The following is a 24947-nucleotide window of genomic DNA, read 5'->3' on the forward strand; positions in this document are numbered from 1 at the left end:
ATGCTAATTTGGATAGGATATATTGTATTAACGTGTCTAGAAGCACCACTTTCCCTGTTAATGACACAGCGCTGGTCAATCCTGTCAGTATTCCCTACTGAGGATAGGCAAGAAAATGGGCGATCCTGAAACGGCGATGTTACTGTTTTTTAATGATTATAAACCAACTATAATTCCTCCTCTCCGACCTAACCCAGTCGTAAATGCAAGAACCTTTTTTTAAGGAAAACCCTGATATTTCAAAAGGAACCGTAGCCAGGATTTTTTTTTCGGGGGGTTTATAAACAAAAACACATCCAAAATGTGTTTAATTACATTTTTGTGACGTTTTTACGAGACGGACAAAAATTTTGGCGAGAATGGGGATTCAAACCCCATAGCTCCTCTCCCCTGAGTACTGCCCCTTGCTTCAGAACTCAACTGAAAATAAATAATAAAACAAGCTGTTTCCAGTGCTTAGTAAGAAGCGCAAAGAGAGACAGCAATATCAAAGCGCCCCCATTTTGGAGTACTTCATTAAGAACAATTTGGCCTCTATGTTTTTTTTTCTTTTTATGACACTTAGTATTTACCAAGTGACACATAGCGATCGTAATTTCTGTCCGTCGGTCTGTCTGTCTGTCGGTCCCGGTTTTGCTAGTTCGGGCACTTCCAGATAAGCTAGGAAGATAAAAGTTGGCAGGCGTATCAGGGACCAGACCAGATTAAATTAGAAATAGTCTCTTCCCCGATTCGACCATCTGGGGGGGGGGGAGCAAGTGAACGAGATAGTTGAGAAGAATTTTATTTGCCTATAAAACAAATGATTGTTGCTCTTAAGAGAGGTCTCAGATTTGAATCCCGGACCACCCCAATTTTTACATTGACAAGATCCGAAACTAGATACGTGATCACTATAGCAGTCGCTGAAGGTTGGTAGGCGTATCAGGGACCAGACCAGATTAAATTAGAAATAGTCACTTCCCCGATTAGACCATCTGGGGGGGGGAGTGGAAGGACGGTTAATTCGGAAAAATTAGATAAAATGAGGTATTTTTAACGTACAAACGGATGATCAGATCTTAATGAGATTTTATACTTAGAAGGATCTCGTCTCTCAGAGTTCTTATTTTAAATCTAGACCAGATCCAGTGATACTGGGGGGAGTTGGAGGGGGAAACTGGAAATCTTGGAAAACGCTTAGAGTGGAATAGATCGGGATTAAACTTGGTGGGAAGAATAAGCACAAGTCTTAGATACGTCTTTGACATAACCAGACCAGATCTGCTCTCTGTTGGGGAGTTGGGGGGGGGGATTTCCAGTGCTTTAGCGAGTTCGGTGCTTCTGGACGTGCTGGGACGGTGGAAACTGGTAGGTGTGTCAAGGACCTACACAAATTGACTTGATAACAGTCGTGTCCCCGATTCAACCATCTGGGGGCGAAGAGAGGGCTGTAGGGAGAGGAAATCGTGAAAATGAGGTATGTTTATCTCACGAATGGGTGATCGGATCTCAATGAAACTCGACATATGAAAAGATGTCATGTCTCAGATTCTCCATTTTCAGTTCGGATCGGATCTGGAGACATTGAAGGGTGAAGGGGGAAACGGAAATCTTGAAAACCGGAAACTTGGAAAACGCTTAGAGGGGAGAGATCGGGATGAAATATGATGGGAAGAATAAGAACAAGATCTAGATGCATGATTGACATAACCGGACCGGATCTGATATCTCATCACAGGTGCTGTATGAGATCTTAGCTCTTGTTTTTCTCGCCCCTGCGTCGTATTGAAAGGGGTGACTGTAGAAAATTTGGAGAGGGCTCATTTCATTGCAAACTGAAAGATCTAGTGCGCTTTATAAGAATCAGAAGTGATAGGATTAAAGTAAGATACCCCTTTCATATATATATATATATATATATATATATATATATATATATTCATATTAACATATATATATATATATATATATATATATATATATATATATATATATATATATATATATATATATATATATATATATTAACATAGTATTAACAAACAATTGCATATTTTTGTATTTACCTACTAAGTTAAAAGGCCGAGAAGTGGAAAGCCTATTCTAAAATAACCAATCGACTTCGTATGTTCTAAATTATGTACAAAAAAAAACTACACAGCCACCTTACGTAGATGTGAACTGGGCATGAATGAACAGACGCACTTAAAGATATGAATATCCAAGATTGCTTAAGTATATGTGATGCTGTGGTACGATTAGATTAGTGATTTTATCTAGGATTTGATATTTATTTGATCAGCCCTTTCAGTATGTTTGTCATTGATTCATTGTGTCACTAAGTGATATTTACCAGATAAGCAGTAGTTAGTGTTAAGCAGGAATGCCAATATTGTTTCTTTTAAGATGGAAAAAAGCGTTAGTACTTGATTTGGTATAAAAACTGGAGTTAATCAAGGTTGTTGATTGGGTATTTGACAAAGAAGTATAGAGCGTATCCCATCTCGGGGTAGAAAGCAGTAATAAAACATTGAGTTGAAGTACCCAAAAAGTTGGGTACTTTGAAGATTATTAGATTAGGAGCAGACAAAATAGCTCCTAGTTTTGTTAATAATTTTAACTCTACTGATAATTGTTCTCTCTTATATTGCTACCAATTCTAGATTCTTATACTTTATCTTTTTCTTTGACTAACATGTTTTAAATATTACGATAGATAACTGATGCCGAATGTGCAGAGTATTGCTTAGGGTTATAAAGTATCCAGCCTCTTGTAGATCTGTAGTTTTCCACTCCGTTAACAAGAAAATCTCCCAAGTTTGGAGTCACTAAATTGTTACTGCTATCAAATCACGACTATGTATTTAAAGCTACTACTGAGAAAATGTACTCGTTTCTTAGTTTCCTATGCTTCCATTTTTAGACAACTATTTATATTTTGTGATTTGAAACAGTTACTTATATTATATCAACATTTTTGAGCACGTTTCTTGCAATATATTGTTTTATCAACAAAACATGTATTCATTCAAACGTGTATTTTTGAATGAAAATTCAAATATATTTTTTTCCAAAATGTTCTCACGTTAATAAGTTTGACATTCATGACAATGTTTTCGATATAATGGAAAAGCATATATTAACATTATACAATTGGTTGTTTTAAAACCGTGAATAAGGAATGATGTTTGTCAAATTAACGACATGTTAAGCAAATAGAAGTTGGACCAAAATGAATACGTCAAACTGCATTCTACACTTATTCAACAAATCTACTACTATTACTTCTGCTAACTACTCACTGCAGCACCAAGCTATTTGAGGCCAACACAGCTATACACGCTCCTCATTCATCTCAATCTATTTAATCAAATTAAGCCTTCCTCCTAATATGCTCCCCCGAAGCTCCCTTTCCCTATAACTTTTCTTAACGACATTCTCTCATCCCAATCGTGTAGGGCCTGCTGTCCCTTTAGCTCTAGACGGTTAGCAAAAAAAAGGACAATATTTAGTAATCTGCCATCCTTCATTTTGCAAAAAAGTGCCCTTGTCGTCTCAACCTTTCTCTCATTATACCCCTACAAAGTAACATTGAACCAAACTTTTCGTACAGCCTACTTTTTGAAATAAAACAGGATTGAGCTGTTTTAACACACAGTTCTTTTTTTAATGTCAATACAAAGGCGGATCATAACCCCAATTTTTGATTGTCCTTCTTTTTTGAGGAAGGGACGCTCTTAAGAAGTTGACAAAGCCATGACTTAAACCTTCACCTTTACCCCCCCCCCTTACACATTTAAAAACAAATCCAGTGTTCTAGTAAGGGTTCTAGGTCCCGATCATCGCAAATGAACAATTGCAATTGAATTTAGAAATTATGGCGTGCATTCCATTCCCTTTCCTGTCTATCTTTCATAGAATAGAAACTTTAACTTTTATTGTATTTTTATTCTTCTGGAAGGTGATCGACAATCCCAGCATTTCTTTTACTTACTTCTTTTTTGAGTAGTGCTATAATAATGCATTTCTTCATTCCATTGTAGTTTTGATTACTTTTAGAATGCATTTCATCGGGAAAAATTTCGATTTATCCTGCTTGTCAGAATTTGATTTGTTTTTAAATGTGTGTGTGTGTGTGGGAGGGGGGGGGGGGTAAAGGTGAAATTTAAGTTATGGCTTTGTGAACTTCTTAAGAGCGTCCCTTCCTCAAAAAAGAAGGACAATCAAAAATTGCGGTTATTGTGAATGCAATTGTGAATTGTGGTCGAACATAATACCGCCTATTATCAAATCGTTGCGAACATAATACCGCCTAATCGATTAGCAGTGTACCATTCTCATTTATCTCTCCCATGCCATGTGGGCCTAGAACTTCAGGGCAGTACTGGCAGTCTGCACTGACTTTAGCATTTAGATCGCCAGCCACACAGAGTATATTATGCTTGGGAACGTCTTTGGTGGCCGAGTGTAGCATGTTATAGAAAGCATCTTTCTCCTCTTCATCAGCTTCGTTAGTTGGAGCGTAGCAGGTGATGATGGCCATTTTTGTGTGATTTGACACGAAGCGAGGTGTCATTATGCGTTCGTTAACTGGATTCCAGTTTGTCATTGCTTTGTGTGCAGGTGGCAACATCAGAAGTCCTACACCAGCGCGTTGGACGGAAGGGTGTCCACTAAATGCCATGGTATTTCTATCACAGAACTTCTCTAATCCATTTCCAGTCCACCTTATTTCACTGAGAACGAGTGTATTGATGAGGTACTGTCTCATCTCTTTAACAGCTGGCTCTGTCTCGGATATCTGATTCATGTTCTCACGTTCCAAAAACCCATCTTTAGATTCTGTTTCGCAGTCAAAAATCGGGTCCGGGGGCATGCGGGGTCGTTATCTGGGGAGGTGATGTATCCGAGGCTGTTGTAGACGCTTCAGTTGCAGTTGTTTTTCCCCTGAGAGTTGCCCCTCAAGATCCTGGGTGTGGGTCGCAAGCCCACAGCCCAACCCTCCTCATTTGCGGATTTGAAACCGTCATGCTCCCCCGACTTCTGTAAGGCAAGGATCATTACATGGTTGAGCATAAGAACAGACATAGGCATAGACATAGAAATGGACATAGACACAGATACAGACAAAAGCATAGACATAAACATAGATATAGACACAGACATGGACATAGACATAGACATGAACTAACCTAATCTGTCTATTCCGACCCAACATATCCTCTAGATTATGCAAGATTTCCTGGGTGGCGAAAAACATACGGTCGCGGAAAACTTCAGTGGCGTTAAAACACCTACATCATAACGAAGCTGTAATCTGCGCATTTCATCCAATAGTATCAGCGTATTCTTTCCTTTTATAATAATTTCATTACTATCCGTTAATTATTGAAAATCGGACAAAGGAATTTGACATACATCAATATCGTTTTCAGCATCATTTCTTGATATTTAACAAACTTGTTTTGAGTCTAGAAAGCCCAACGTCATTAGTCACTGTCATTCAGACTCGGACACTGCATACAACATTATTTTGTTAAAAAATTCAAATGGTTTGTTTCCGAGCGTAAACTAGAGCTTTATTGTGTAGCGAGTTGAAGTTTTTTACATTTGACAAATGAAGCATAGATATACTAATATTCAGTAGGCTATTGCGGATTTTATTACGGGGTAGAGGATATACTTACATTGCTGTAAAAGGTAATAAGACCTATACAGTAATCAATGGCAACTATATAAATAAGCTCTGCTCTGATTTTGGGCTTTGATATATTAAGGTTATGATGATCTTATTAATTTCTAATGATCTTCGAAATTTTTCATGGTATTAAACTAAAATTTTCAAAATTGATCTACAATTCTAATGGGGCAGAGGGGAAGTGTTTTGAGAATCATACCTTTTCTAAATCCTGTTTTTTTACGATTTTGAAGATTTTTAATTTCTATTTCTTAAATGGAAAAAAAAAAATCTGGTGTGGCTGTGGCTAAAAATTCTGCTGAGATCATAGGAATTATTGTATAAAATATTTATCCAGCTAAGGAAAAAGTGTCTAAAAACCACAGCATAAGCTAATACCTTCAATAATTTTCAGTGTGATTTAATATAATAGGCTAGGTTTATGCCTAGTGAGGCCATATAGGCTATAGAGGTATATGTCCGTGCATTTTTATTATTATTATTATTGATTTCATTGGATATTATGAGCCAACTATTGGTGAGAAATAGGCAGAAAAAAGTAATGGTTTTATCAAAAAATCCCCAAACTTTCGTATATAGCCTATGGACGTAACTGGTATTATCAGGGGTGAGAGGAGTTGGTTATTAGTTTATATATTGTTTAGGAATTTAACACAATTTAAAAATTGTATATAATATAATTCCTCCTACAGTGTTGTATTTTAGAAGCTAGAATTTTCCAAACTCCACCATAAATCCCCTCTCGCAAGAACACTAAACTAAGCACCTATTTCTTCTCACTTCGGGTAGTTGGATAGTCTAAAAGAGGTCTTAGACGGTAAATCATTTTGATCAAAAGTTTCCATCGATCCATTGACGTGTGCTTCAATTGATCTTCAATGGACCCTTCAATCTCGGCCAAAGCTAATCTAACACACTGCTTTTGATTCAAATGATTGAGTCATTCAAACTTTCTATCAATCACCGTCAACGCTTGACTCGATTGTCAAACAGGTTCCTAGACGGTCAATCATGACTTGAGTCTTGAATCTTGACTGACAGAAGTTGATCAAAATGATTGACCGTCTATCGACTTGATTTATACTTGAGTCAATCGACTGACGGAAGTTGATAAAATGATTGACCGTCTATCGACTTGATATATACTTGAGTCAATCGACTGACGGAAGTTGGTAAAATGATTGACCGTCTATCGACTTGATATATACTTGAGTCAATCGACTGACGGAAGTTGATCAAAATGATTGACCATCTATCGACTTGATTTATACTTGAGTCAATCGACTGACGGAAGTTGATCAAAATGATTGACCGTCTATCGACTTGATTTATACTTGAGTCAATCGACTGACGAAAGTTGATCAAAATGATTGACCGTCTATCGACTTGATATATACTTGAGTCAATCGACTGACGGAAGTTGGTCAAAATGATTGACCGTCTATCGACTTGATATATACTTGAGTCAATCGACTGACGGAAGTTGATCAAAATGACTGACCGTCTAGCGCCTCCTTAAGAACAGCTAACTTCAACAAAAGTTCATAATCGGAGTGGAAAATTAAACCGAAAGTAGTGATAAAATAACGAGTAGCTGCATAAACAAAAGGTAACGTTTAAGTGAATAAATATAAGTTTGTGAGTATTGAAATTTGGTTATATCTTCAAACTGAACCCAAATCTGGTGAGCAACTGAAACTTATTAGACTGGGATGAATGATCTTGCGAAGATCAAGGACATTTTCAGAATTTAACTGAAAAGCCTCAAACTATTACAGTTAGACAATAATATCTAACACACTTTTCGAAATCAGTATTTTTTCCTCGGAAAAAGTGGTAAATCCAAAATAAAACCATAAATGAAGGCATTTACAGTCATATAATTATCATACAACCCCAAAAAAGAACAAAACTACAGTGGTTTACACTATATACAACTCTGAGTGAGAAATTGAAAAAAACTTTATTGAAACAAAGCTTTCTACAAAAATCTTTAGTTAAATATAAGATTCTGAAAACGATGAGACTCGTAGAAATATAGCAAAGAATTTTTACACTGCCCCACTCTCTTGTCACTCAACACTGACTGGACTCATTAGCAATTTTTGTAGAGGGTCATAAACCAGGTCATTCATAGATGACTAATTAGAGTAAAATACTTCAGGTGCAGGTCTCATAAAATTCGTCATGTATAGACACTCTTTGAGAGGTTCTCTGCTTTGCTAAGGCAGGTGACAGGAAATCAAAACATCATTCAATTCACATACCGACCGAATTTCTGCCAAGATTCAATTCTGTTTTCACAAATATCAGCTAAAGGCACTCAAGCTATAATCGCATCCAAATAAAATTATATTTATATAAAACCGTACAGAGGTATCTTAGCTAAAATCCTATTAAGCAATTACTGCAATAAAGACAATTTAGTAAGGAAAGTTTTTCTAATCCTCTCAGCCTTGGGGCAGGGCTACCTCTAAGAATTAACAATATCCAAGACTGATTTAGGAATAATCTCAAAATTTGAAGCAAAAACCAAAATATGAATTATATATATATATATATATATATATATATATATATATATATATATATATATATATATATATATATATATATTGCGTATACACATATTTCATGAACGGCTAAATGATCCCACCTTTAGTGGCGTATCTTTGAAATAAACAAATATTTAAAAGAAATTCGCAGTTCCTACGGAGTCTACTGCCCAACATTCTCCCATATTTCCCAGTGGAGTTTGATACTACCCCCCCCTTAATTGACTTCCTTTTCTCCCCTCCCGTATGTGCAGAAAGTTTACTGAATCTGATAAAATATAAGAAGTATTTCCTGATTTTTATAGATGGTTGGAAAACAGATAAGGTTATAGTATATTTCCCTTGCCTTAATGCGGCAATATATCAAAAATTGTTTGAGAATCTATGTGTATAATCAACTAAAATTAATACCATGAAGTGGGCCTTGGATATATTTTAAACAATTTATTGTGTATTTCTAGTTTTGAAAATATTCTAGTTTATTCTCACTCAAATATCAAGCAATTATCTCCCAGATTTGACTTCAAAATCGATAGGTGCTTTTAGTACTTAATACATTCAAATGTACTTGCTTCCTAGGGCAAAAAGATGGATATCAAATTACATTCTTAGCTACTCAAGCATCATGTACTGTGCAGATGGAATACTGGGAATTCCCTCAATATTGGCCAGCCGCATGGGAGACCTATCCCCCAAAGAGACATCTCTTAATGGATATTATCATAGATCCACGTCACAAATAATAAAACAAAGTTACCCCTGTTTACTACAATTTTATTGCAAAACTTATCATAAAAACCAGTGCAGGTTCAAATAGCTCAATACTATTAGATTCTCCATTGAATACTCTTTTAAATATTTGAAAGTTCAAGATGCACCCAAATTAAAAAAAAAAAATTCTAAGTTTGTTCTAAGAGATTTTTCCCTGGAGAACGCTTGATCCCCTAGAGAACCTTGGATACCATTCATGAATGATTTATATTGGCTCTTTATTGGTTCTATATATATATATATATATATATATATATATATATATATATATATATATAAAGAAAGACACCCAGGTATCCCATATTTTAAGGGCTGCATAGCCAAGCGGGTTTGTGTCAAGAAAATTACACTAACCAAAAGAGCTCGTAGTAACGACTTCTTTTTTTTAACAGTTGGACCCGTTGGGGAAACTCTGACTTCAAAACTATTTTCTTTATCAAGGATATACAAGTTCTTGTTTGAGTTCCCAGAAAGGCTTAATACACCCCAACTCTTCCTCCCAAACTCCACCCGCACCTAAAGGACTGATAAGAAATATAGAAGCCAAACTTTACTACCATATAGTTTCTAAGACTATGCAGTAATTTAATTAATTAAGAAAACTTAGAAGATGGGGATGCATCATTTTCAAAAGATATTTTATCAAGATCCCAACCTCAGAGAAATCCCAAGGAGTGACAGCTCTGTCTCGGAAGGGAGGAGGGCTTATTTTGCATACAGCTATGCTTCAAATAATTACCTTTACATAAAATAACCTAAAAAAATCAAGATATGAATGTTGAAGGAGAAAAAAATCGTCAGCGAACATAGAATCAAGATAAACGACTAAAATGAAATGGATTTAAAAAAAAAAACTTCGGTTCAAAGTAATGACTCCTCAGTGATTTCTCGCAGGTGCTTGGTTTGACAAATCTGGAGCATTAACTTCCATAGAAAAATCAGGATGGGTGGGCAGCTGAGAGGATGTCGAGGGCCTATTCTCCACCACTTCCGCCGACATTGTGAGCCATAGCATTTGAGAGTGTAACTTATACAAAGCTAAAATATAATCAATTCCCCTCTTTGTAAGTTTTCGATTTCTTTTCTCAAGTACACCTGATGTCAAGTTTCCTATTAACTTCTCTTTAGTCAAATCAAGAACATTCATAACAGAATCATCCGATAGAAGATCATTAGAGCCTCCTTTAACGGCTGATTCTGCTTTCTTAGCCTTCTTCAAAATAGAACGAATAAGTGGAGCCAAAGAGCCAAGCTGATCATCTAATATGCTCAAGTAGCGAGCTACAAACAGAATGTTTGTAGATTCAGAGGAAGAACGCTTTTGTGAAGGCCGATTGGACCTTTTCTTACTATGGGATTTTCTCCATTTTGAAGATTTTCTACCTCGATATTTACCTGGGGAGGGGAGAGAATGATGGTCACTAGTTCTTGAAAGAGAAAATGTGGGCGATATACGACGTGAGCCTTTAATGCTAGAAGATCTTGATCTGGTCGACGGTGGTTTCATTCGAGTTTTTTCAGAAGAATGAGAAGAACGCCAACTTCTTGATCGATGACGCTTTGACATATTACGACTTGAAGATCTGCTAGGAGACCTTTCCTGTCTTGATGATTTTTTACATGATCTATCTCGGACATAGGAAGAAAAACGGTCATGGTTTTTTGACAATGGTGAAATCTGACGTGAGCGTTCATTGCTAAAATAACTTCGACGTTTAGAGGGTGATCTAGCTCGGACCTTCTCTGGAGAAAAAGAGGAACAGTAGCTTGTTGATGAAGAATAGTTTGACGAAACTGAGCTGGATCTTCGATTGCTGCGGGATTTTTTCCGTCTGGAGGATAGCTTGCGAAATTTGTCTAAGGATGAAGAAGGATGGTGGTCAGGGCTTCTCGATCGTAAGAACCTTGATGAGATTCGACTTGAGATTCGAACGTTTGAAGACCTCTGACGTTTAGAAAAATCCCCTGAGAATTCAGAAGAAGTGCGGTTTTTTGAAAACGGACGATTTGATGAGATCATGCAAGATTTTTTATTGATGCAATACTTTTCCCATCTTGAGGATCCCAATTTTCTAATAGAGGGAGAGGAAAGACGGCAATGGCTTCTTGACCGCGAACGCTCAGAGCTTTCAACAGCAGAATATCTTTGGGATTTGGAGGTTCGTTTGATCAGAAACTTATCTGAGAGGGGGGAAAAACTTCGGCTTCTTGAATGGAAACGCTTTGGAGAGACATAATCTGGACTTTGGCCTTTGGAAGACTTTTTACCATGACATTTCTCTGGTGATGGTGAGCTCTGACGGTCACTGTTTCTTGATCGAGAGCACAAACTATGAGAAATACTTCTTGAAGAAGGACGACCAGATCGACTAAAACTTGGCGAGTTCATCGTAGGTTTTCGTTTTTCTCCTGAAAAAATAGAAGGTCCTACAAATTGAACAAAATGATAAAACAACTGTGTTTTAAAGATTTCCTAGGCCAAAAAAAGTAGTAGAAGTCTCCCAGTTCTTCCTATTTATTTACGCTGATGTATCTTTACACACTTCTGTGCAAGGGCACCCAAATAAATTCTTCTAAGGAGGGGGAGAGCAAGCCTAAAATGCCTGCATAATTTTACCTTTGATCCATTCTTGCCCCAAAGTCTTGTTCTGTTATGGTTTTTGTATTCCTTCTATTTGCAGTCTAGGACACCTCAGAATATCTTTAGCCAATCAAAATAAAGGAACCGAATTCCTAATATTGCATTGGCTAAAGAGTAGCTTACCCATTGACTATGCTTAAGAAAACCCAAATATATCAGCGAGACCGACAAGTACAGTAGAGAATCTAACTAACAAAAAAGAAACGAAAACTAAATGGAGGAAAGAACTTGAAAAATAAACTGTAGAAAAACAAGAATCAACAAAAGAATTTCAAACAAAGTAATCTGAACCGAAGAAACAAAGCTTAAAAAAAGTATGCAAATTACCCTTCCACATCATAACTCAAAAGTGCGTGAAAAGAGAGTTCCTTGCTGCAATTTTCCGTCCAAGGAAGGAAAATTCACCAAAAATCACCGAAAAGTTTCTGTCCAAACAAGTCTCCAACTGAATTTAGACCTTTAGACCGACAATGAGAGTCTCATTGTCGGCTAATCATCTCAAAGACAAAGGGCCCAGTAGTGAATTTTCCCAGCACCACAGGGAACTCTAAAAAATCTTGTAAAAATTGGTAGGGAACCTAAATCTATCAAAAGTTCAAAAAGCTAGCGAGAAGCTGGTTTAGGAAAAAGAAAATAAATTATCTCTTGCTAATCAAACAGTTCGTGGTAACGAACTGTAGTAAGGAGCAACCCGGCTCAATAGTAACCGAAACCCTAAAAAACAAAATTTTATACCAACAGTTACACCAAATGAATCGCATTTTAATGCTGATTTCAAATATATAAGTTTTATCAAGTTTATTTTTACCCTTCAAAATTTACGAGCCTGAAAAAACTTACCTTATTTTAGAAAATAGGGGAAAACAACCCTTAAAAGTCATAGAATCTTAACGAAAATCACAACATCAGATTCAGCGTATCAGACAACCCCACAGTAGAAGTTTCAAGCTCCTATCTACAAAAATGTGGAAAGACGAATCACGGATGCGGGTTTATTTGTTTTTTGTTTTTTTTTTTTTCCAGGGGTGATCGTATCGACCCAGTGGTCCTAGAATGTTACAAGAAGGCTCATTTTCATCGGAAGTAAAAGTCCTAGTGCCCTTTTTAAGTGACCAAAAAAATTGGAGGGCACCTAGGCCCCCTCCAGCGCTCATTTTTTCCCCGAAGTCACCGGACCAAAATTATGAGATAACCATTTTATTCAGCATAGTCGAATAACCTAATAAAAATGTCTTTAGGAACGACTTACTCCCCAACATTCCCCGTGGGAGGGGCTGCAAGTTACAACTGTGGCCAGTGTTTACATATAGTAATGGTTATTGGGAAGTGCACTGACGTTTTCAGGGGGGATTTTTTGGTTGGGGGAAGGGGAGAGGGTTATTTGGGGGAACTTTCCCCCAACTTTTTCCTTTTTGGGGAACTTTCCCCAGTTGAAAAGATTTTTCAACTGAAAGTAAGGAGCAGCATTAAAACTGAAAACAAACAGAAATTATTGCGCATATGAGGCGTTCGTCTCCTCCTAATATCTTGCTCTTTACGCTAAAATATTTTTAGTAATTTCAACTATTTATTCTACGGCCTTTGTGATTCAGGGGTCATTCTTAAGGAATTGGGACAAAATTTAAGCTTTAGTGTAAAGAGCGAAGTATTGACGAGGGGGAGAACCCCCCCATATACATAATAAAGATACGAATATAGAAGTTCGTTACATAAGTTAATTCGTAAGTTACGTATATTTTTACTAATAAAAACGTTCGTAAAAAACTAAAAGTTCTAGTTGTCTTTTTAAGCAGCCAAGGAATTGGAGGGTAACCTCTCCCACTCCTGTTTTTCTCAAAATCGTCCGATCAAAATTATGAGAAAGCCATTTAGCAAAAAAAAATTATATGCAAATTTCGTTTTAATTATTGTTGTGCGGAGAGCCAAAATCAAAACACGCATTAATTCAAAAACGTTCAGAAGTTAAATAAAAACACGTTTTTTAACTGAAAGTAAGGAGCGACATTAAAACTTAAAACGGACAGAAATTACTCCGTATATGAAAGGGGCTGTTCCCTCCTCAACGTCCCTGCTCTCTACGCTAAAGTTTTTTTACTGTTTTAAAAAGTAGAGGGAAATAGTCAAACTTTAGCGTAAAGAGCGAAGCGTTGAGGAGGGAACAGCCCCTTTAATATACGGAGTAATTTCTGTTCGTTTTAAGTTTTAATATCGCTCCTTACTCTCAGTTAAAAAAAAATAGTTTTTTTTTTTAATTTAATTGTTGATTAAAGTAAAATTAAAGCCATTTGTCAATGTACATAGAGGAAAAACAATACGTTGCCTGTGTCTGCCAGGTTTTCAATCAAGGCGGATAGCAGAAGAGGGAGCTCTCAAAGCTGTCAAGTTAATCAAATGATATTAATCCTTTGAGCATATTTTCACTTTTTACAAGCAGGTACACTAAAACACTAATGGGAACTCCACCCTTATGAGCTTTAAAATAAAGTTCTGCTCCATTTAACAAAAAAAAAAAAAAAAAAAAAAAAAAAAACGCTTTCTAATAATGCAAGTTTTGTTTAATTTGAATATCTTTATCTACGGCGAAAAACAGGAAAAGTTAAATAGTTTTCCTGAGATTTTGAAGAAAAAAGGTGTCGATTTTCTAATTCCTCAAATTAGAGAATTTAGATTTCTCTAATTTGTTTTATCCAAGCCCTACAAATTATGGCAAGACCCCAATCAATTCTAAATAGTTTGGTACCAAAACTAAAAAAAAACGACAGTACTTGCCTACGCTAAAGCCCAGAAAGAAAGTTTGCTTTTAAATGGTCGATAAATAGTTCAAAATACATTTTTATACTAAAATGCTTTATATTTAAAAAGAAGTAGAACAAGAGCTAAAAGCTCACATGGCACATGTTCCGAGGTCGGAAGAGCCATGAGCCAAGAGCTCATATAGCATGAGCTCTAGCAAAATTCTAAGAATCAATAGATTGATTTAAAAGGAAAATCAGAGGCTTAATGCCGGTCGCGATTTGAAATAAGAGCTCTGAGACACGAGGTCCTTCTAAATATCGAAATTCATTAAGACCTGATCACCAACTCATAAGTTAAAAATACCTCTTTTAATAATTTTTCCTCTCCTTTCAGCCTCCCAGATGGTCGAATCGGGAAGAACGACTTTATCAAGTGAATTTTGCAGGTCCCTGACACGCCTACCGATTTTCATCGTCCTAGCACGTCCAGAAGCGCCGAGTTCGCCAAAGCACTGGACCCCCTAACTCCCCCAAAGAGAGTGGATCCAGTCCAGCTACGTCAATCACGTATCTATGACATTTGCTTGGCATAACCGACATTTAAATAACCTAAATATCAAATTTCATTAGGATCCAATCACCCGTTCGTAAGTTAAAAATACCTAATTTTTTCTATTTTCTCTGTATTACCGAATTAGGTCCCCCCAATACCCCCGAAGAGAGCAGATCCCGTCCGGTTAAATCAATCACGTATCTATGACTTGTGCTTATTCTTCCCACCAAGTTTTATCCTGATCTCTCCACTCTAAGCGTTTTCCAAAATTTCCGGTTCCCCCCGACCCTCCCCAATGAAACTGAATCCGGTCGGAATTTAAGATAAGAGACCTGGGTTACGAGGTCCTTCTAAATATCAAATTTCATTGAGCTCCGATCACTCCTTCGTAAGTTAAAAATGCCTCATTTATTCTAATTTTTCAGAATTAACCCTCCCCCACCTCCCCCCAAAGAGAGTGGATCCGTTTCGGTCATGTCAATCACGTATCTAGGACTTTTGCTTACTTTTGCCACCAATTTTCATCCCGATCCCTCCTCTCTAAGCGTTTTCCAAGATTTCAGGTTTCCCCCTCCAACTCCTCCGAATGTCTTTGGATCCGTTCGGGATTTAAAATAAGAGCTCTGAAAAACAATATTATTCTAAATATCAAATTTCATTACGATCCGATCACCCGTTCGTAAGTTAAAAATACCTCATTTTTTCTAATTTTTCCAAATTGATTGTCCCCCACTCCCCCCCTAGATGGTCGCATCAGGGAAATTACTATTTATAATTTAGTCTGGTCTGGTCCCTGATACGCCTGCCACATCTCATCGTCCTAACTTATCTGAAAGTGCCCGAACTAGCAAAAGCGGGACAGACCGACAGACGGACAGAATTTGCGATCGCTATATGTAACTTGGTAAATACCAAGTGCCATATAAAAGGAAACAGAAAACGATTGCCTATGGATTGTTCTGGGCACCCGGCAGACTGTCCGTCTTTCAAACAGTAGACTATACAAAAAATGTTGTTCTACCCGCTTTCTATAGGCCTATAATGAAAGGTTGAGATGGCTTGGGCACGTCCTGCAGATGAAGGGTGACAGATTGATACAGATTGTACTTTTTTGCCAACCCTCAAGGGCTAAAAGGAAGGCAGGTCGTCCGCGGTTGGCGTGGGAGGATGTCATAAAAGAAAGTAAAATGGGGTTTAAGGGAAATGGCAAGTTCCTGGCATGGTGAGAAGATGGAGGCTTTCATTAGGTTGAGATGGAGGAGGAGTGTTCGTAACTGTATTGGCCTCAGGCGGCTTGGTGATGCCGTAAGTCACTACTAGTAGTAGCAGCAAAAAAGAGAAAACAAAAGCCCCATTTCATACAAAATTGTCTCCAGTAAAATATAGGTCTTATAAATGAAGATGTGTTTTATAACCTATGAATATATCTATATTTATATCATAAAACATTCAACTATATCTTATGACCAAATATTAAACTTGTGTCTTACAACTAAAGACTCCTTGAAATCCGCATTAGCTCATTGACTTATGAAATTAGAGGCGTTGAATAGAGGCATTTTGTAAGAGTTTCACTTGTTAATTTATCCCGTTATCACTGGTTAATCAAGACTTGTTCGTTGTTAAAAGCTGTAGATACGTTGCAATTTAAGAACAAAGACAAAAAACAGAAATACAAGTTCTGTCTTTGAACATATCGCGATAAACCATTCATTTACCGTGGAAAGCAATTCCCGTTTAAGAAGAATTGTGCACTTGATGTGACGTTAAAGGTTTAATGAAGCCATTTCACAATGCCTTCTCAGCGCTAAGTCGCTTGAGGACAACTTAGATACGTGAGTTTCTCGTTCACCCTCATGTTTTCGGAGCTTTACTCTTTACTACTTCCCATGAAGTGCCTATTGGCAAGAAACTTTTTTTTATAAGATCTTCGAGGACGTCCTGCTTTTTCGTTCGACCCAAGAAGAACTATTTTCAGCAGTCTGTGTCTATTCTTAAAACTTGGCCATGACACTTTAGAACGTGCGAGTTCATACTTCCTAATGATGCAAGGTTCGTTTATTCTGAAAATCCCTAACTCCAGCACAAAATGGGAGAAAATTTCTGCGATTCTGGGAAGATTTCTGGGAGGGTAGGTACAGACTTCTATCTTTCTGTCGGTTAATCGGATCTCTTATCAAAGCCCTAACAAGTAATGGCAAGACAGCTCGATCAATTCTAAATAATTTGGCCACACAAACTATAAAAAAACTGATAATAGACAAGACCCCAGAACTCCTAAAAATACCTTGAGCAACATCATGAAGATTACTAAAAAAAAAAAAAAAACTAAAATAATTTCGAAGCTCCTAACCTCATTGTTAGAAACAAATTAGTAATCAAAATAAGGCCAATTTTTAGGAGAAAACAACACTTTTTACTCGTGAAAATCTCCATGGAATGCTCTTCATTGTTTTATTAGAAATCCCACCAAACCCTAGTTTCCCTATAAAAAAATAAACAAAATAAAAACTAATATGAAAATTCTCGTACTAGGCATCTTTTTTCCGACCACCGCTTTGCTCACCGCTCGATTGAACACCAAAATACTCAAACATGCAAAAAAAAACAGAGAATTTTTCATCACATGATTGATGTAATATAATCAAAGCAACAACGGATTGTCTTTTTCTTAACTTTTGTTAAGAAAAAATAAAAATAATAAAAAATAAGAATAATAAAAAAGAACACAGCAATTTTTCATCACATTATTGATGTAATATAATCAAAGCAACAGCAGATTGTCTTTTTCTTAACTGTTTGTTTAGTTGAGTTTCTCGTTTTTGCCACAGAACGGCGTATTTTAAGATGTAGCATTTCCCTTTTTTAGCTCCATCTTATCAACTTCAGTTACAATTATAATCGTATCAAAAATTAGTTAAGCTACTATAATATCTATGACACTATATTAATATTAATCAAAATAAATCTGCGAAATAAGAGAGCCAAAAAAGAAACATCACTGAAGCGACAAGATCTAAAACACATTCAGTGAAATTTTCGCTGAATTTTCATTATCCAATTCAATTCCAAAAATCTTTTGTCGAAGAAGGATACCTGTATCGTTGGCAAAAAATGAACAAAATAAATTAAATCAAACATTACTTCTTTCCAAAAGTTTTGCAGAGGTATGCCTAGCTGTTGCGTTATACAAATATTTGGCGCTATATTGCAGAGGAATTCATTGATAAGATAAATTCATTTCACCCATTATTTTTTCTTTTTCTTCTTGCTTAGTTGTCGATGATTTTAGTAGTAACTTCGCAAATTATTTTAGAGGTGTATTATTGTTAACTCATAGAATGAAATTATAAAGAACAAAATCATAGCGATTTTGACGCTTAGGTTACTAGCTGATGAGTTCAAACTAGTTCTACCATATTGTTAAAGTAAAGGTAACCTACGAATTTATTTAATCGCAATTCTTCAGATGAAGAAAGATTCTACTAAATTCCAAAAATAGTAGAATTAAAAAAATAAACAAGAACAAAATATAATTTTTTGAAATAAATATTCTTAATAAAATTTAACAAAAGTAACAGGTTCAAATACAAATTTGCAAATTGATCTGAAGGTGCATACCTACTGATATATTTAAAAACATTCTTTAAATGAAGCAAAAATCTACAAAATTTTTAGAATAGTAGAACTAAAAATAAATAAGAATAAAATAATACAATTATAAAGAATAAAATAGTAGAAAAATTTTGGCGCTTACTTGCTGAGAAATTCATTTTTAACTAATTTCAACCAAATATATTTTTTTCTTCCTTTTAAGTTATCGCAGATTTTATAAATAAATTCGCAAAATAATTTAACAACGTCATCGAAGTTAATAAAGCTTTCCATGAGCTTTCACACCATAAAGCCATGTCCTGCTCCCATAAGAGTTTCACTATTTTGACTTTACCGCAATGTTTCAAAAGAAATAACTGAATTAATAGGACGTAGAGTTGAGACAATTATCTGCTTAAGCGTTTTCTCCTTTTAATATGTAAAGCTTAGATGATTTTTTTTGTCTAGCCCTTTATTCTTTTATCAAGCAAATATTCAAACAAATACACACTATTATATTTGTAGACAATTATTTTTGGGTTTAGTTTAAATTTTCCACAAGTCTTCTGCCATTGGCTGAACTTATGGCCTTTCTTGAAAAAGTTAAATAAAGTTAAAAAATTTTCCGACAGCAATAAAGTCTACAAAATTACGCGAAGAAAACGGTTTATTAACTTTGCGGACAGCTTTATTAACTTTATTGATGCCGTGGTAGCCCCGCATTATCGTTAACGTAAATTTAACCTATAAATCCATTTGAAAATATTCCTTAAATGAAGAAAGAATTTAATGTTTTTTTTAGAAAAATATAATTGAATAGTAAAAAAAAATAAATAGAATAATACAAATAATAGACATCGATACATATAGGAAAAAATTATAAGGAAGAATAACATTTAAATTAGAATGAAATAGTATTTTTAGGCAGAACCAAGGAGACTCAACAGTCATGCAAATTTCTAGTTAGTTGATATTTTATATCCATAGCTGTTTAGACTTATTATGTTGTTATATTTATAAGTATATACAGAACTATATATTCATTAGTATTTATTTAAGCATATATCATTTATCATGTATATTATGTTTGGTGAATATATTGTGAAAACTTACTTATAAAGCCCGATTCTCTTCCCCTGTATTCTGATGAAGTAGACGGTATTTCTTTAATACTCTTCACCTTCGGAAATTCATACTCAACGTCAAGACGGGCTGTAAAAAAAAACATAAACATAAGCTAAAGGTTAATTTCAGAAATTCACATCTAAATTTTATTTTATCCAGCTTTTTAGGAAAATAAGTCAGAGTTTTGATAGAAGATAGTATATTTGTCAAGCAAAAACGCCAAGCGTTGTCACTATGTGGATTTTAGCGACATCACGTTTCCCGAGCATTATTTGGCAATATGAAATCCAAAGTTACATCAGACGCCCGTCAAAACCTAGTTTGGTGGGCAGAATTCACTTATGATTTAAACAACGAAGGCTTTAAAATTCAGTTCATCTCATTTTTCTTCCATTATTTATTATTTTTATTTCGAAAACAAAAACTTAATTTTTACATTTATGTTATTTTGTTAAAGTTTCTTTTTTAAGCAGAAATAGTAACCGCTGGGAAATAATTTAGACAACTACAGGCAATACTGGTAACACAACAAAAACAGCAGAAGCATCGCCAGACAAAGAAGACTCCTAAATAGTAATACAGTCTATATGTACATAATGGCATTATTACGACAAACCGAAACTTGCTTCGCTAGCTTGCTCAAAGGGGCCCATCATACGCTGTGCATCAGGCTATCCGATGAACACCATCTATGCTACAAAAATCCATAGATATTAAATTTATGTATCACGAAAGTACAGTCTACACTTATTCCTATTGATTCTAACAAGTAAACAGTGTTGTCTCAGTTTTTCTGAGCTCACAGGAGCTCCCAGGGACATCGCATGCTGTGTCATCCTCTTGGCATTTCAAACCGTATAAAAAAGTACAAATTTATGTGACTTAGTTAAATGTAATTCCTTGCAGAACAATAATCCTTTGGTTGGTTTAGAAATCGTATAATTCCCTCAAAAAATGTTTGCAGGGTATCTAATTTCTTTAGCCTTTCATTTCAATGTTCCAAGCAAACCATGAGACTCCAAGCTCACTCGGTGTCTTAAAACTGACCAACTCTTTTGTGAATTTTATTCGTAAAATAAGTGAACTGTTATTGAACCGAAAATATTATCTAGACATGTATATTAATCAAATCAGTTAGTCTGGTTTTACAGAATAAATAGATACCTGGACCGATGTTGTTTTTATTTCCTATCTTATCTGATCCCCATATAATTGGTATTCTTTTTTTCAACAAGTTTATGTCTTCTCGGTACAAACAGAGTCTAACAATACGTAGTAATTACCTTTAAGGAAGGAGTGACCCGTGCTAATAATAAATGGAATTGTAAACAAAAGTGGGGCTTTGATAACGATATATACACCAAATCAATTGGCTTTTTTGGCATTTCAAGATATGCAGCATTTATTTAGTTCGTAGATGAATAGTAAGAAGTAAAGAGCCTGAGAAAATTTGCTAGACTTGCGAAGAAAGAGAATCATACAGTGCGTGGCACCGAACTGTAAGTAAGGAGCGATGCGACTCAATAGTAACCGAAACTCTAAAAAACGGATGTCAATTTTGTTGTCAATGGATACATACAAAATTGCTTCATCTTGCGGATTCCAAATATATAAAGTTCATTAAGTTTGGTTTCACCTATCAAAGGCTACGAGCCTGAGAAAATTTTCCTGATTTTCAAAAAAGGGAAACACTCTCTAAAAGTCAAGAAACCTTAATGAAAATCACACCATTAGATTCAACGTATCCTAGAAGCCTACTGTAGGGGTTTCAAGCTCTCATCTTCAAAAAAATGGAATTTTGCATTTTTTTTCTTTTTTTGCCAAAAGAAAGATCACGGATGTGTGTTTATTTGTTGTTGTTTTGTCCATGAGTAATCATATCAAACTAGTGGTTCTAGAATAGCGGGCGGAGGCTCACTTGAATAGAAATTACAAGTTCTAGTTTTCTTTTTTAAATGACCAAAAATATTGGAGGGCAGTTAGGCCTCCTCCACGCCTCTTTTATCGCCAAGGCCATACGAGAAAAATTTGAGGTAGCAGTATGGTTCAGCATAGTTAAAATATCCAATAACTATTCCTTTGGAGATAACATGACCTCCACAGGCCCTGAGGAAAAGTCTTTAATATATGAAATTTGCCCATCGTTTACGTGAAGTGTTTGTTATTGGGAAGTCAGTATACTTTTTTCGGGCAGGAGTGAGGACGAATTTTCTGATGGGGGATTTTCCACATGGAAGAAAGTTTCCGAGGGGTGAACTTTTCAGGGGAAGTTTTACACTAGAGGAATTTGCCAGAGTTCCTATACGAAATTCTTTTTATTTGTCTTACATTCTCTTTGCCAAATCCGTTTTACATGTGGAGATGTTAATGATAATTGTCCGGGATAAATCTTCACCGGGAGTGAACTGTCTAAAGGATCTTTCCGTGGAAGGGATCCGGAAATCCCGGCATAATTTAAAAATGATCAGAAGTTAAATTAAAACTGAAAACGATCAGAAATTATTACGAAAATGAGTTGAGTTGCTCTCTCCTCAATACCTCTGTCCTTATACTAACGTTTGACTTTTTGTCCCCATTCTACAAGGATGATTCCTGAAACACAAGGGTCGGTTAATTAGACCAATAAGAGCAAGGTATTGAGAAGGAGGCAACCCCCCTAATGTACGGAATAATTTCTGTTCGTTTCAAGTTTTAATGTTACTCCTTACTTTCAGTTGAAAAAAACTCGTCTTTTTATTTAATACTCCAAAATGCATGTGATATTGATGAAAAAGGGGCTATTAAAATTCAATATGTAAGACATACCTGTTATACATGTTTCAAGCCCTTACCTACAAATATACGAAATTTTGGATTTTTTCCTAGAAAGATTTCCAGGGAGATTCGTTTGTTTCTCTTTAGTTTTTTCCCTCCAACGGCTATTGCAATCGAACCATTCGCCCAAGAATATCAGAACTGAGATCATTCAAACAGAAACTCCTTATATGACCTTAAAAACTGACAAAAGATATTGCACCACAGTAAAGCGACGTTTTCTGCCATTTTGAGGCACAAAACAACAATTCTGGCTCCAAAATGGGCCAAGATGCTATTGAGAGATTATTCTGAGACATTCAACCAGTTTGCAATTTTTTAAAAACTGTATATTGAGTTAACCAGTTTTCGAGGCCACAAGTCTACGCAGTGGGTCTACGGGTGGGGAAAGGGGTGGACCCAATCTCGATTCAACCTTACCCATAATTTTGGACTAAGCATGTAATATGTGCGGTGCCGAGTCATAGCTATACTCTTATTACAGAAATATCTCGTGTAATATCCAAGATTACATTCAAGATTGTACTGCCCAAAAGAGGGTGAGGAAGGAAGAATTCCTATAAATATAATTGGCAAGAAAAATCCCCCTTCAAAAAAGTGGAAATGAAGACCATAAAAATATATTTTTTATAAATTAGACCCCCCCTCCACTCTTGGTAAATATTTGAGGAGCGAACTTTTTCAATAATGATTATATTGTCTTACAACTTTGATGCATTATCTTGCAACTACTAAGCACGACTGTTTAAAATGAAGAGTTGAAGGAGGAAGTGACAGCAAGTGTCTCAGCTCAAACAGTTGGAAATAATAAATATTAAGTAAATAGTTTATCCTCATTAATATCTTAATAAAAACCAAGATTTTAAAAAATGAAGTTTTCATTTCGATATTTGCAACAACAAAATCTATTATATATTTTGATTTAATAATGCAACATTTACTAATTGTAAAACTGTTCATCATAAGCTATAAGTATATGAAAATTTACAAGATTCTAGAATATGGTTTAAATTCCTCCCAAAAGACATGCGATCTTTATGAAAGTTATATTATAAAATTCAACAGGATGAGAACACATAAATCTTCTATATGAAAAATATGAAATGTTTACTTTTCCAGAGAAATAAGGTCAGGTATGTGTGTTTGATTTTTCCCCAAGGGTAATCACATCAAACCATTAGTCGCCGATCATTGAAAGAGGGCTTATTCGAATGATTATAATTAAAGGTTTTAAAAACTTGTTTAAGCAAAAAAGACATCAAGACACAAGATGGTGCCAAGTTCCTGCATTTTGGCCTGTGAAACATCAATATACAGGGTCGAAATGTAATTGAGCAAAAATTGAAAGAGCAATTGAAAGGGTATTTGTTTGCCTCCCAGTCTCAGCAGCCAAACAGGCACGCGATATATGCCCTCAAACTTTCGCCATGAGGGCGAATTCACCCTCAAACTTTCGTATAAACCACACAAAATGAACTGTTATTACAAACCATTAGTCCGTTCAAAATTTATGACTATAGAGTATTGTAAAATTGTACACCATCTATTGGGGTGTTGGTGACGGTCCTTTGAAGCAGATGAGGGTACTTAAGGCTTCAAAATAGTGTATAAGGCCCATGGTAGCAAACTTTCTGTTAGGGATCCATAAGATGAATTTAATGAATATTCAGAAAAATGCAGATTTGATCTCTGATCTCACTCCATAAGGAAGAATATATATGCAAATGGATATATAACAAGGCCCGAAGTGTGGATACAAAAAAGGGTGAAGTCCCCTCAATTTACGAACATGATAATTTACCTGGGAAATTATATTTTATTTCGAAAATAAAATATACCAAATGAGCTCTTTTTCTCGAAGCATTATTCCATGTAAGTTATACTGAGACGTTAAAACCGATTTTTGAGGGACTAGCTGACCTAATATTTAGGGTAGTCCTGAGTATGTACTTATGGTATTAATGAGAATGCTATTATGGTATTAGAAAAAAGTTTGTTTTTCAATTAAAGTTTTAAAAATGGCATTAAATAGCAACATTCAAATTCAAAACAAATATGTTATCCTGTTCATGAAGGGTTTTCCTCTTTATCTACCCTCCGCTCTTTACAATAAATTATGGATATTTTTTTTTGGTTTTATAACTGATGTTTTTTATGAATGAATGATTATTGTTGGACAAAAAAAAAACGTGTTTATCCGCAAAAATGATTTATTTGGGTAAGTGGTTGGCTAAATTTTTGACGATACGATACTTTATTAATAAACATAATTATAACTCTTTACTTTATACATCTACTGCATTTATGGAAAATCATACGTTTTTGTTGACGTGCAGTAGTAAAAAATTAGCCAAAAACACCAAAAAAATAACATAATAAATAACTAACAAAAAAAGAAAAAAACATATCACAAAAAAAAAACAGAAAAAAAAATCAATCTCCCTCACAATATCCCATCAAAATCCCATCCTCCTTACCA

General features: G+C 35.4%; 1 protein-coding gene and 1 long non-coding RNA gene across 4 annotated transcripts in view; both read right to left on the reverse strand.

Moving 5' to 3' along the window:
* The window catches only part of LOC136033997 (uncharacterized), a 501602-nt gene that overhangs the window by 266415 nt on the left and 210240 nt on the right, over nucleotides 1–24947 (reverse strand). The window lies entirely within an intron of this gene.
* Nucleotides 8241–24947, reverse strand: part of LOC136033991 (serine/arginine repetitive matrix protein 2-like) — a 47271-nt gene continuing 30564 nt past the window's right edge. Inside the window, exons 3-4 of the mRNA XM_065715027.1 lie at nucleotides 19643–19741; nucleotides 8241–11415 (exon numbers count right to left, since the gene is read on the reverse strand). Of these exons, the coding sequence (XP_065571099.1) occupies nucleotides 9884–11415; nucleotides 19643–19741 (1631 nt within the window). The 3' untranslated portion in view covers nucleotides 8241–9883. The remainder of the gene's footprint in view (nucleotides 11416–19642; nucleotides 19742–24947) is intronic.

This window comes from Artemia franciscana, chromosome 12 (assembly GCF_032884065.1).
Source record: "Artemia franciscana chromosome 12, ASM3288406v1, whole genome shotgun sequence".
In the NCBI taxonomy this organism is placed as follows: Eukaryota; Metazoa; Arthropoda; class Branchiopoda; order Anostraca; family Artemiidae; genus Artemia; species Artemia franciscana.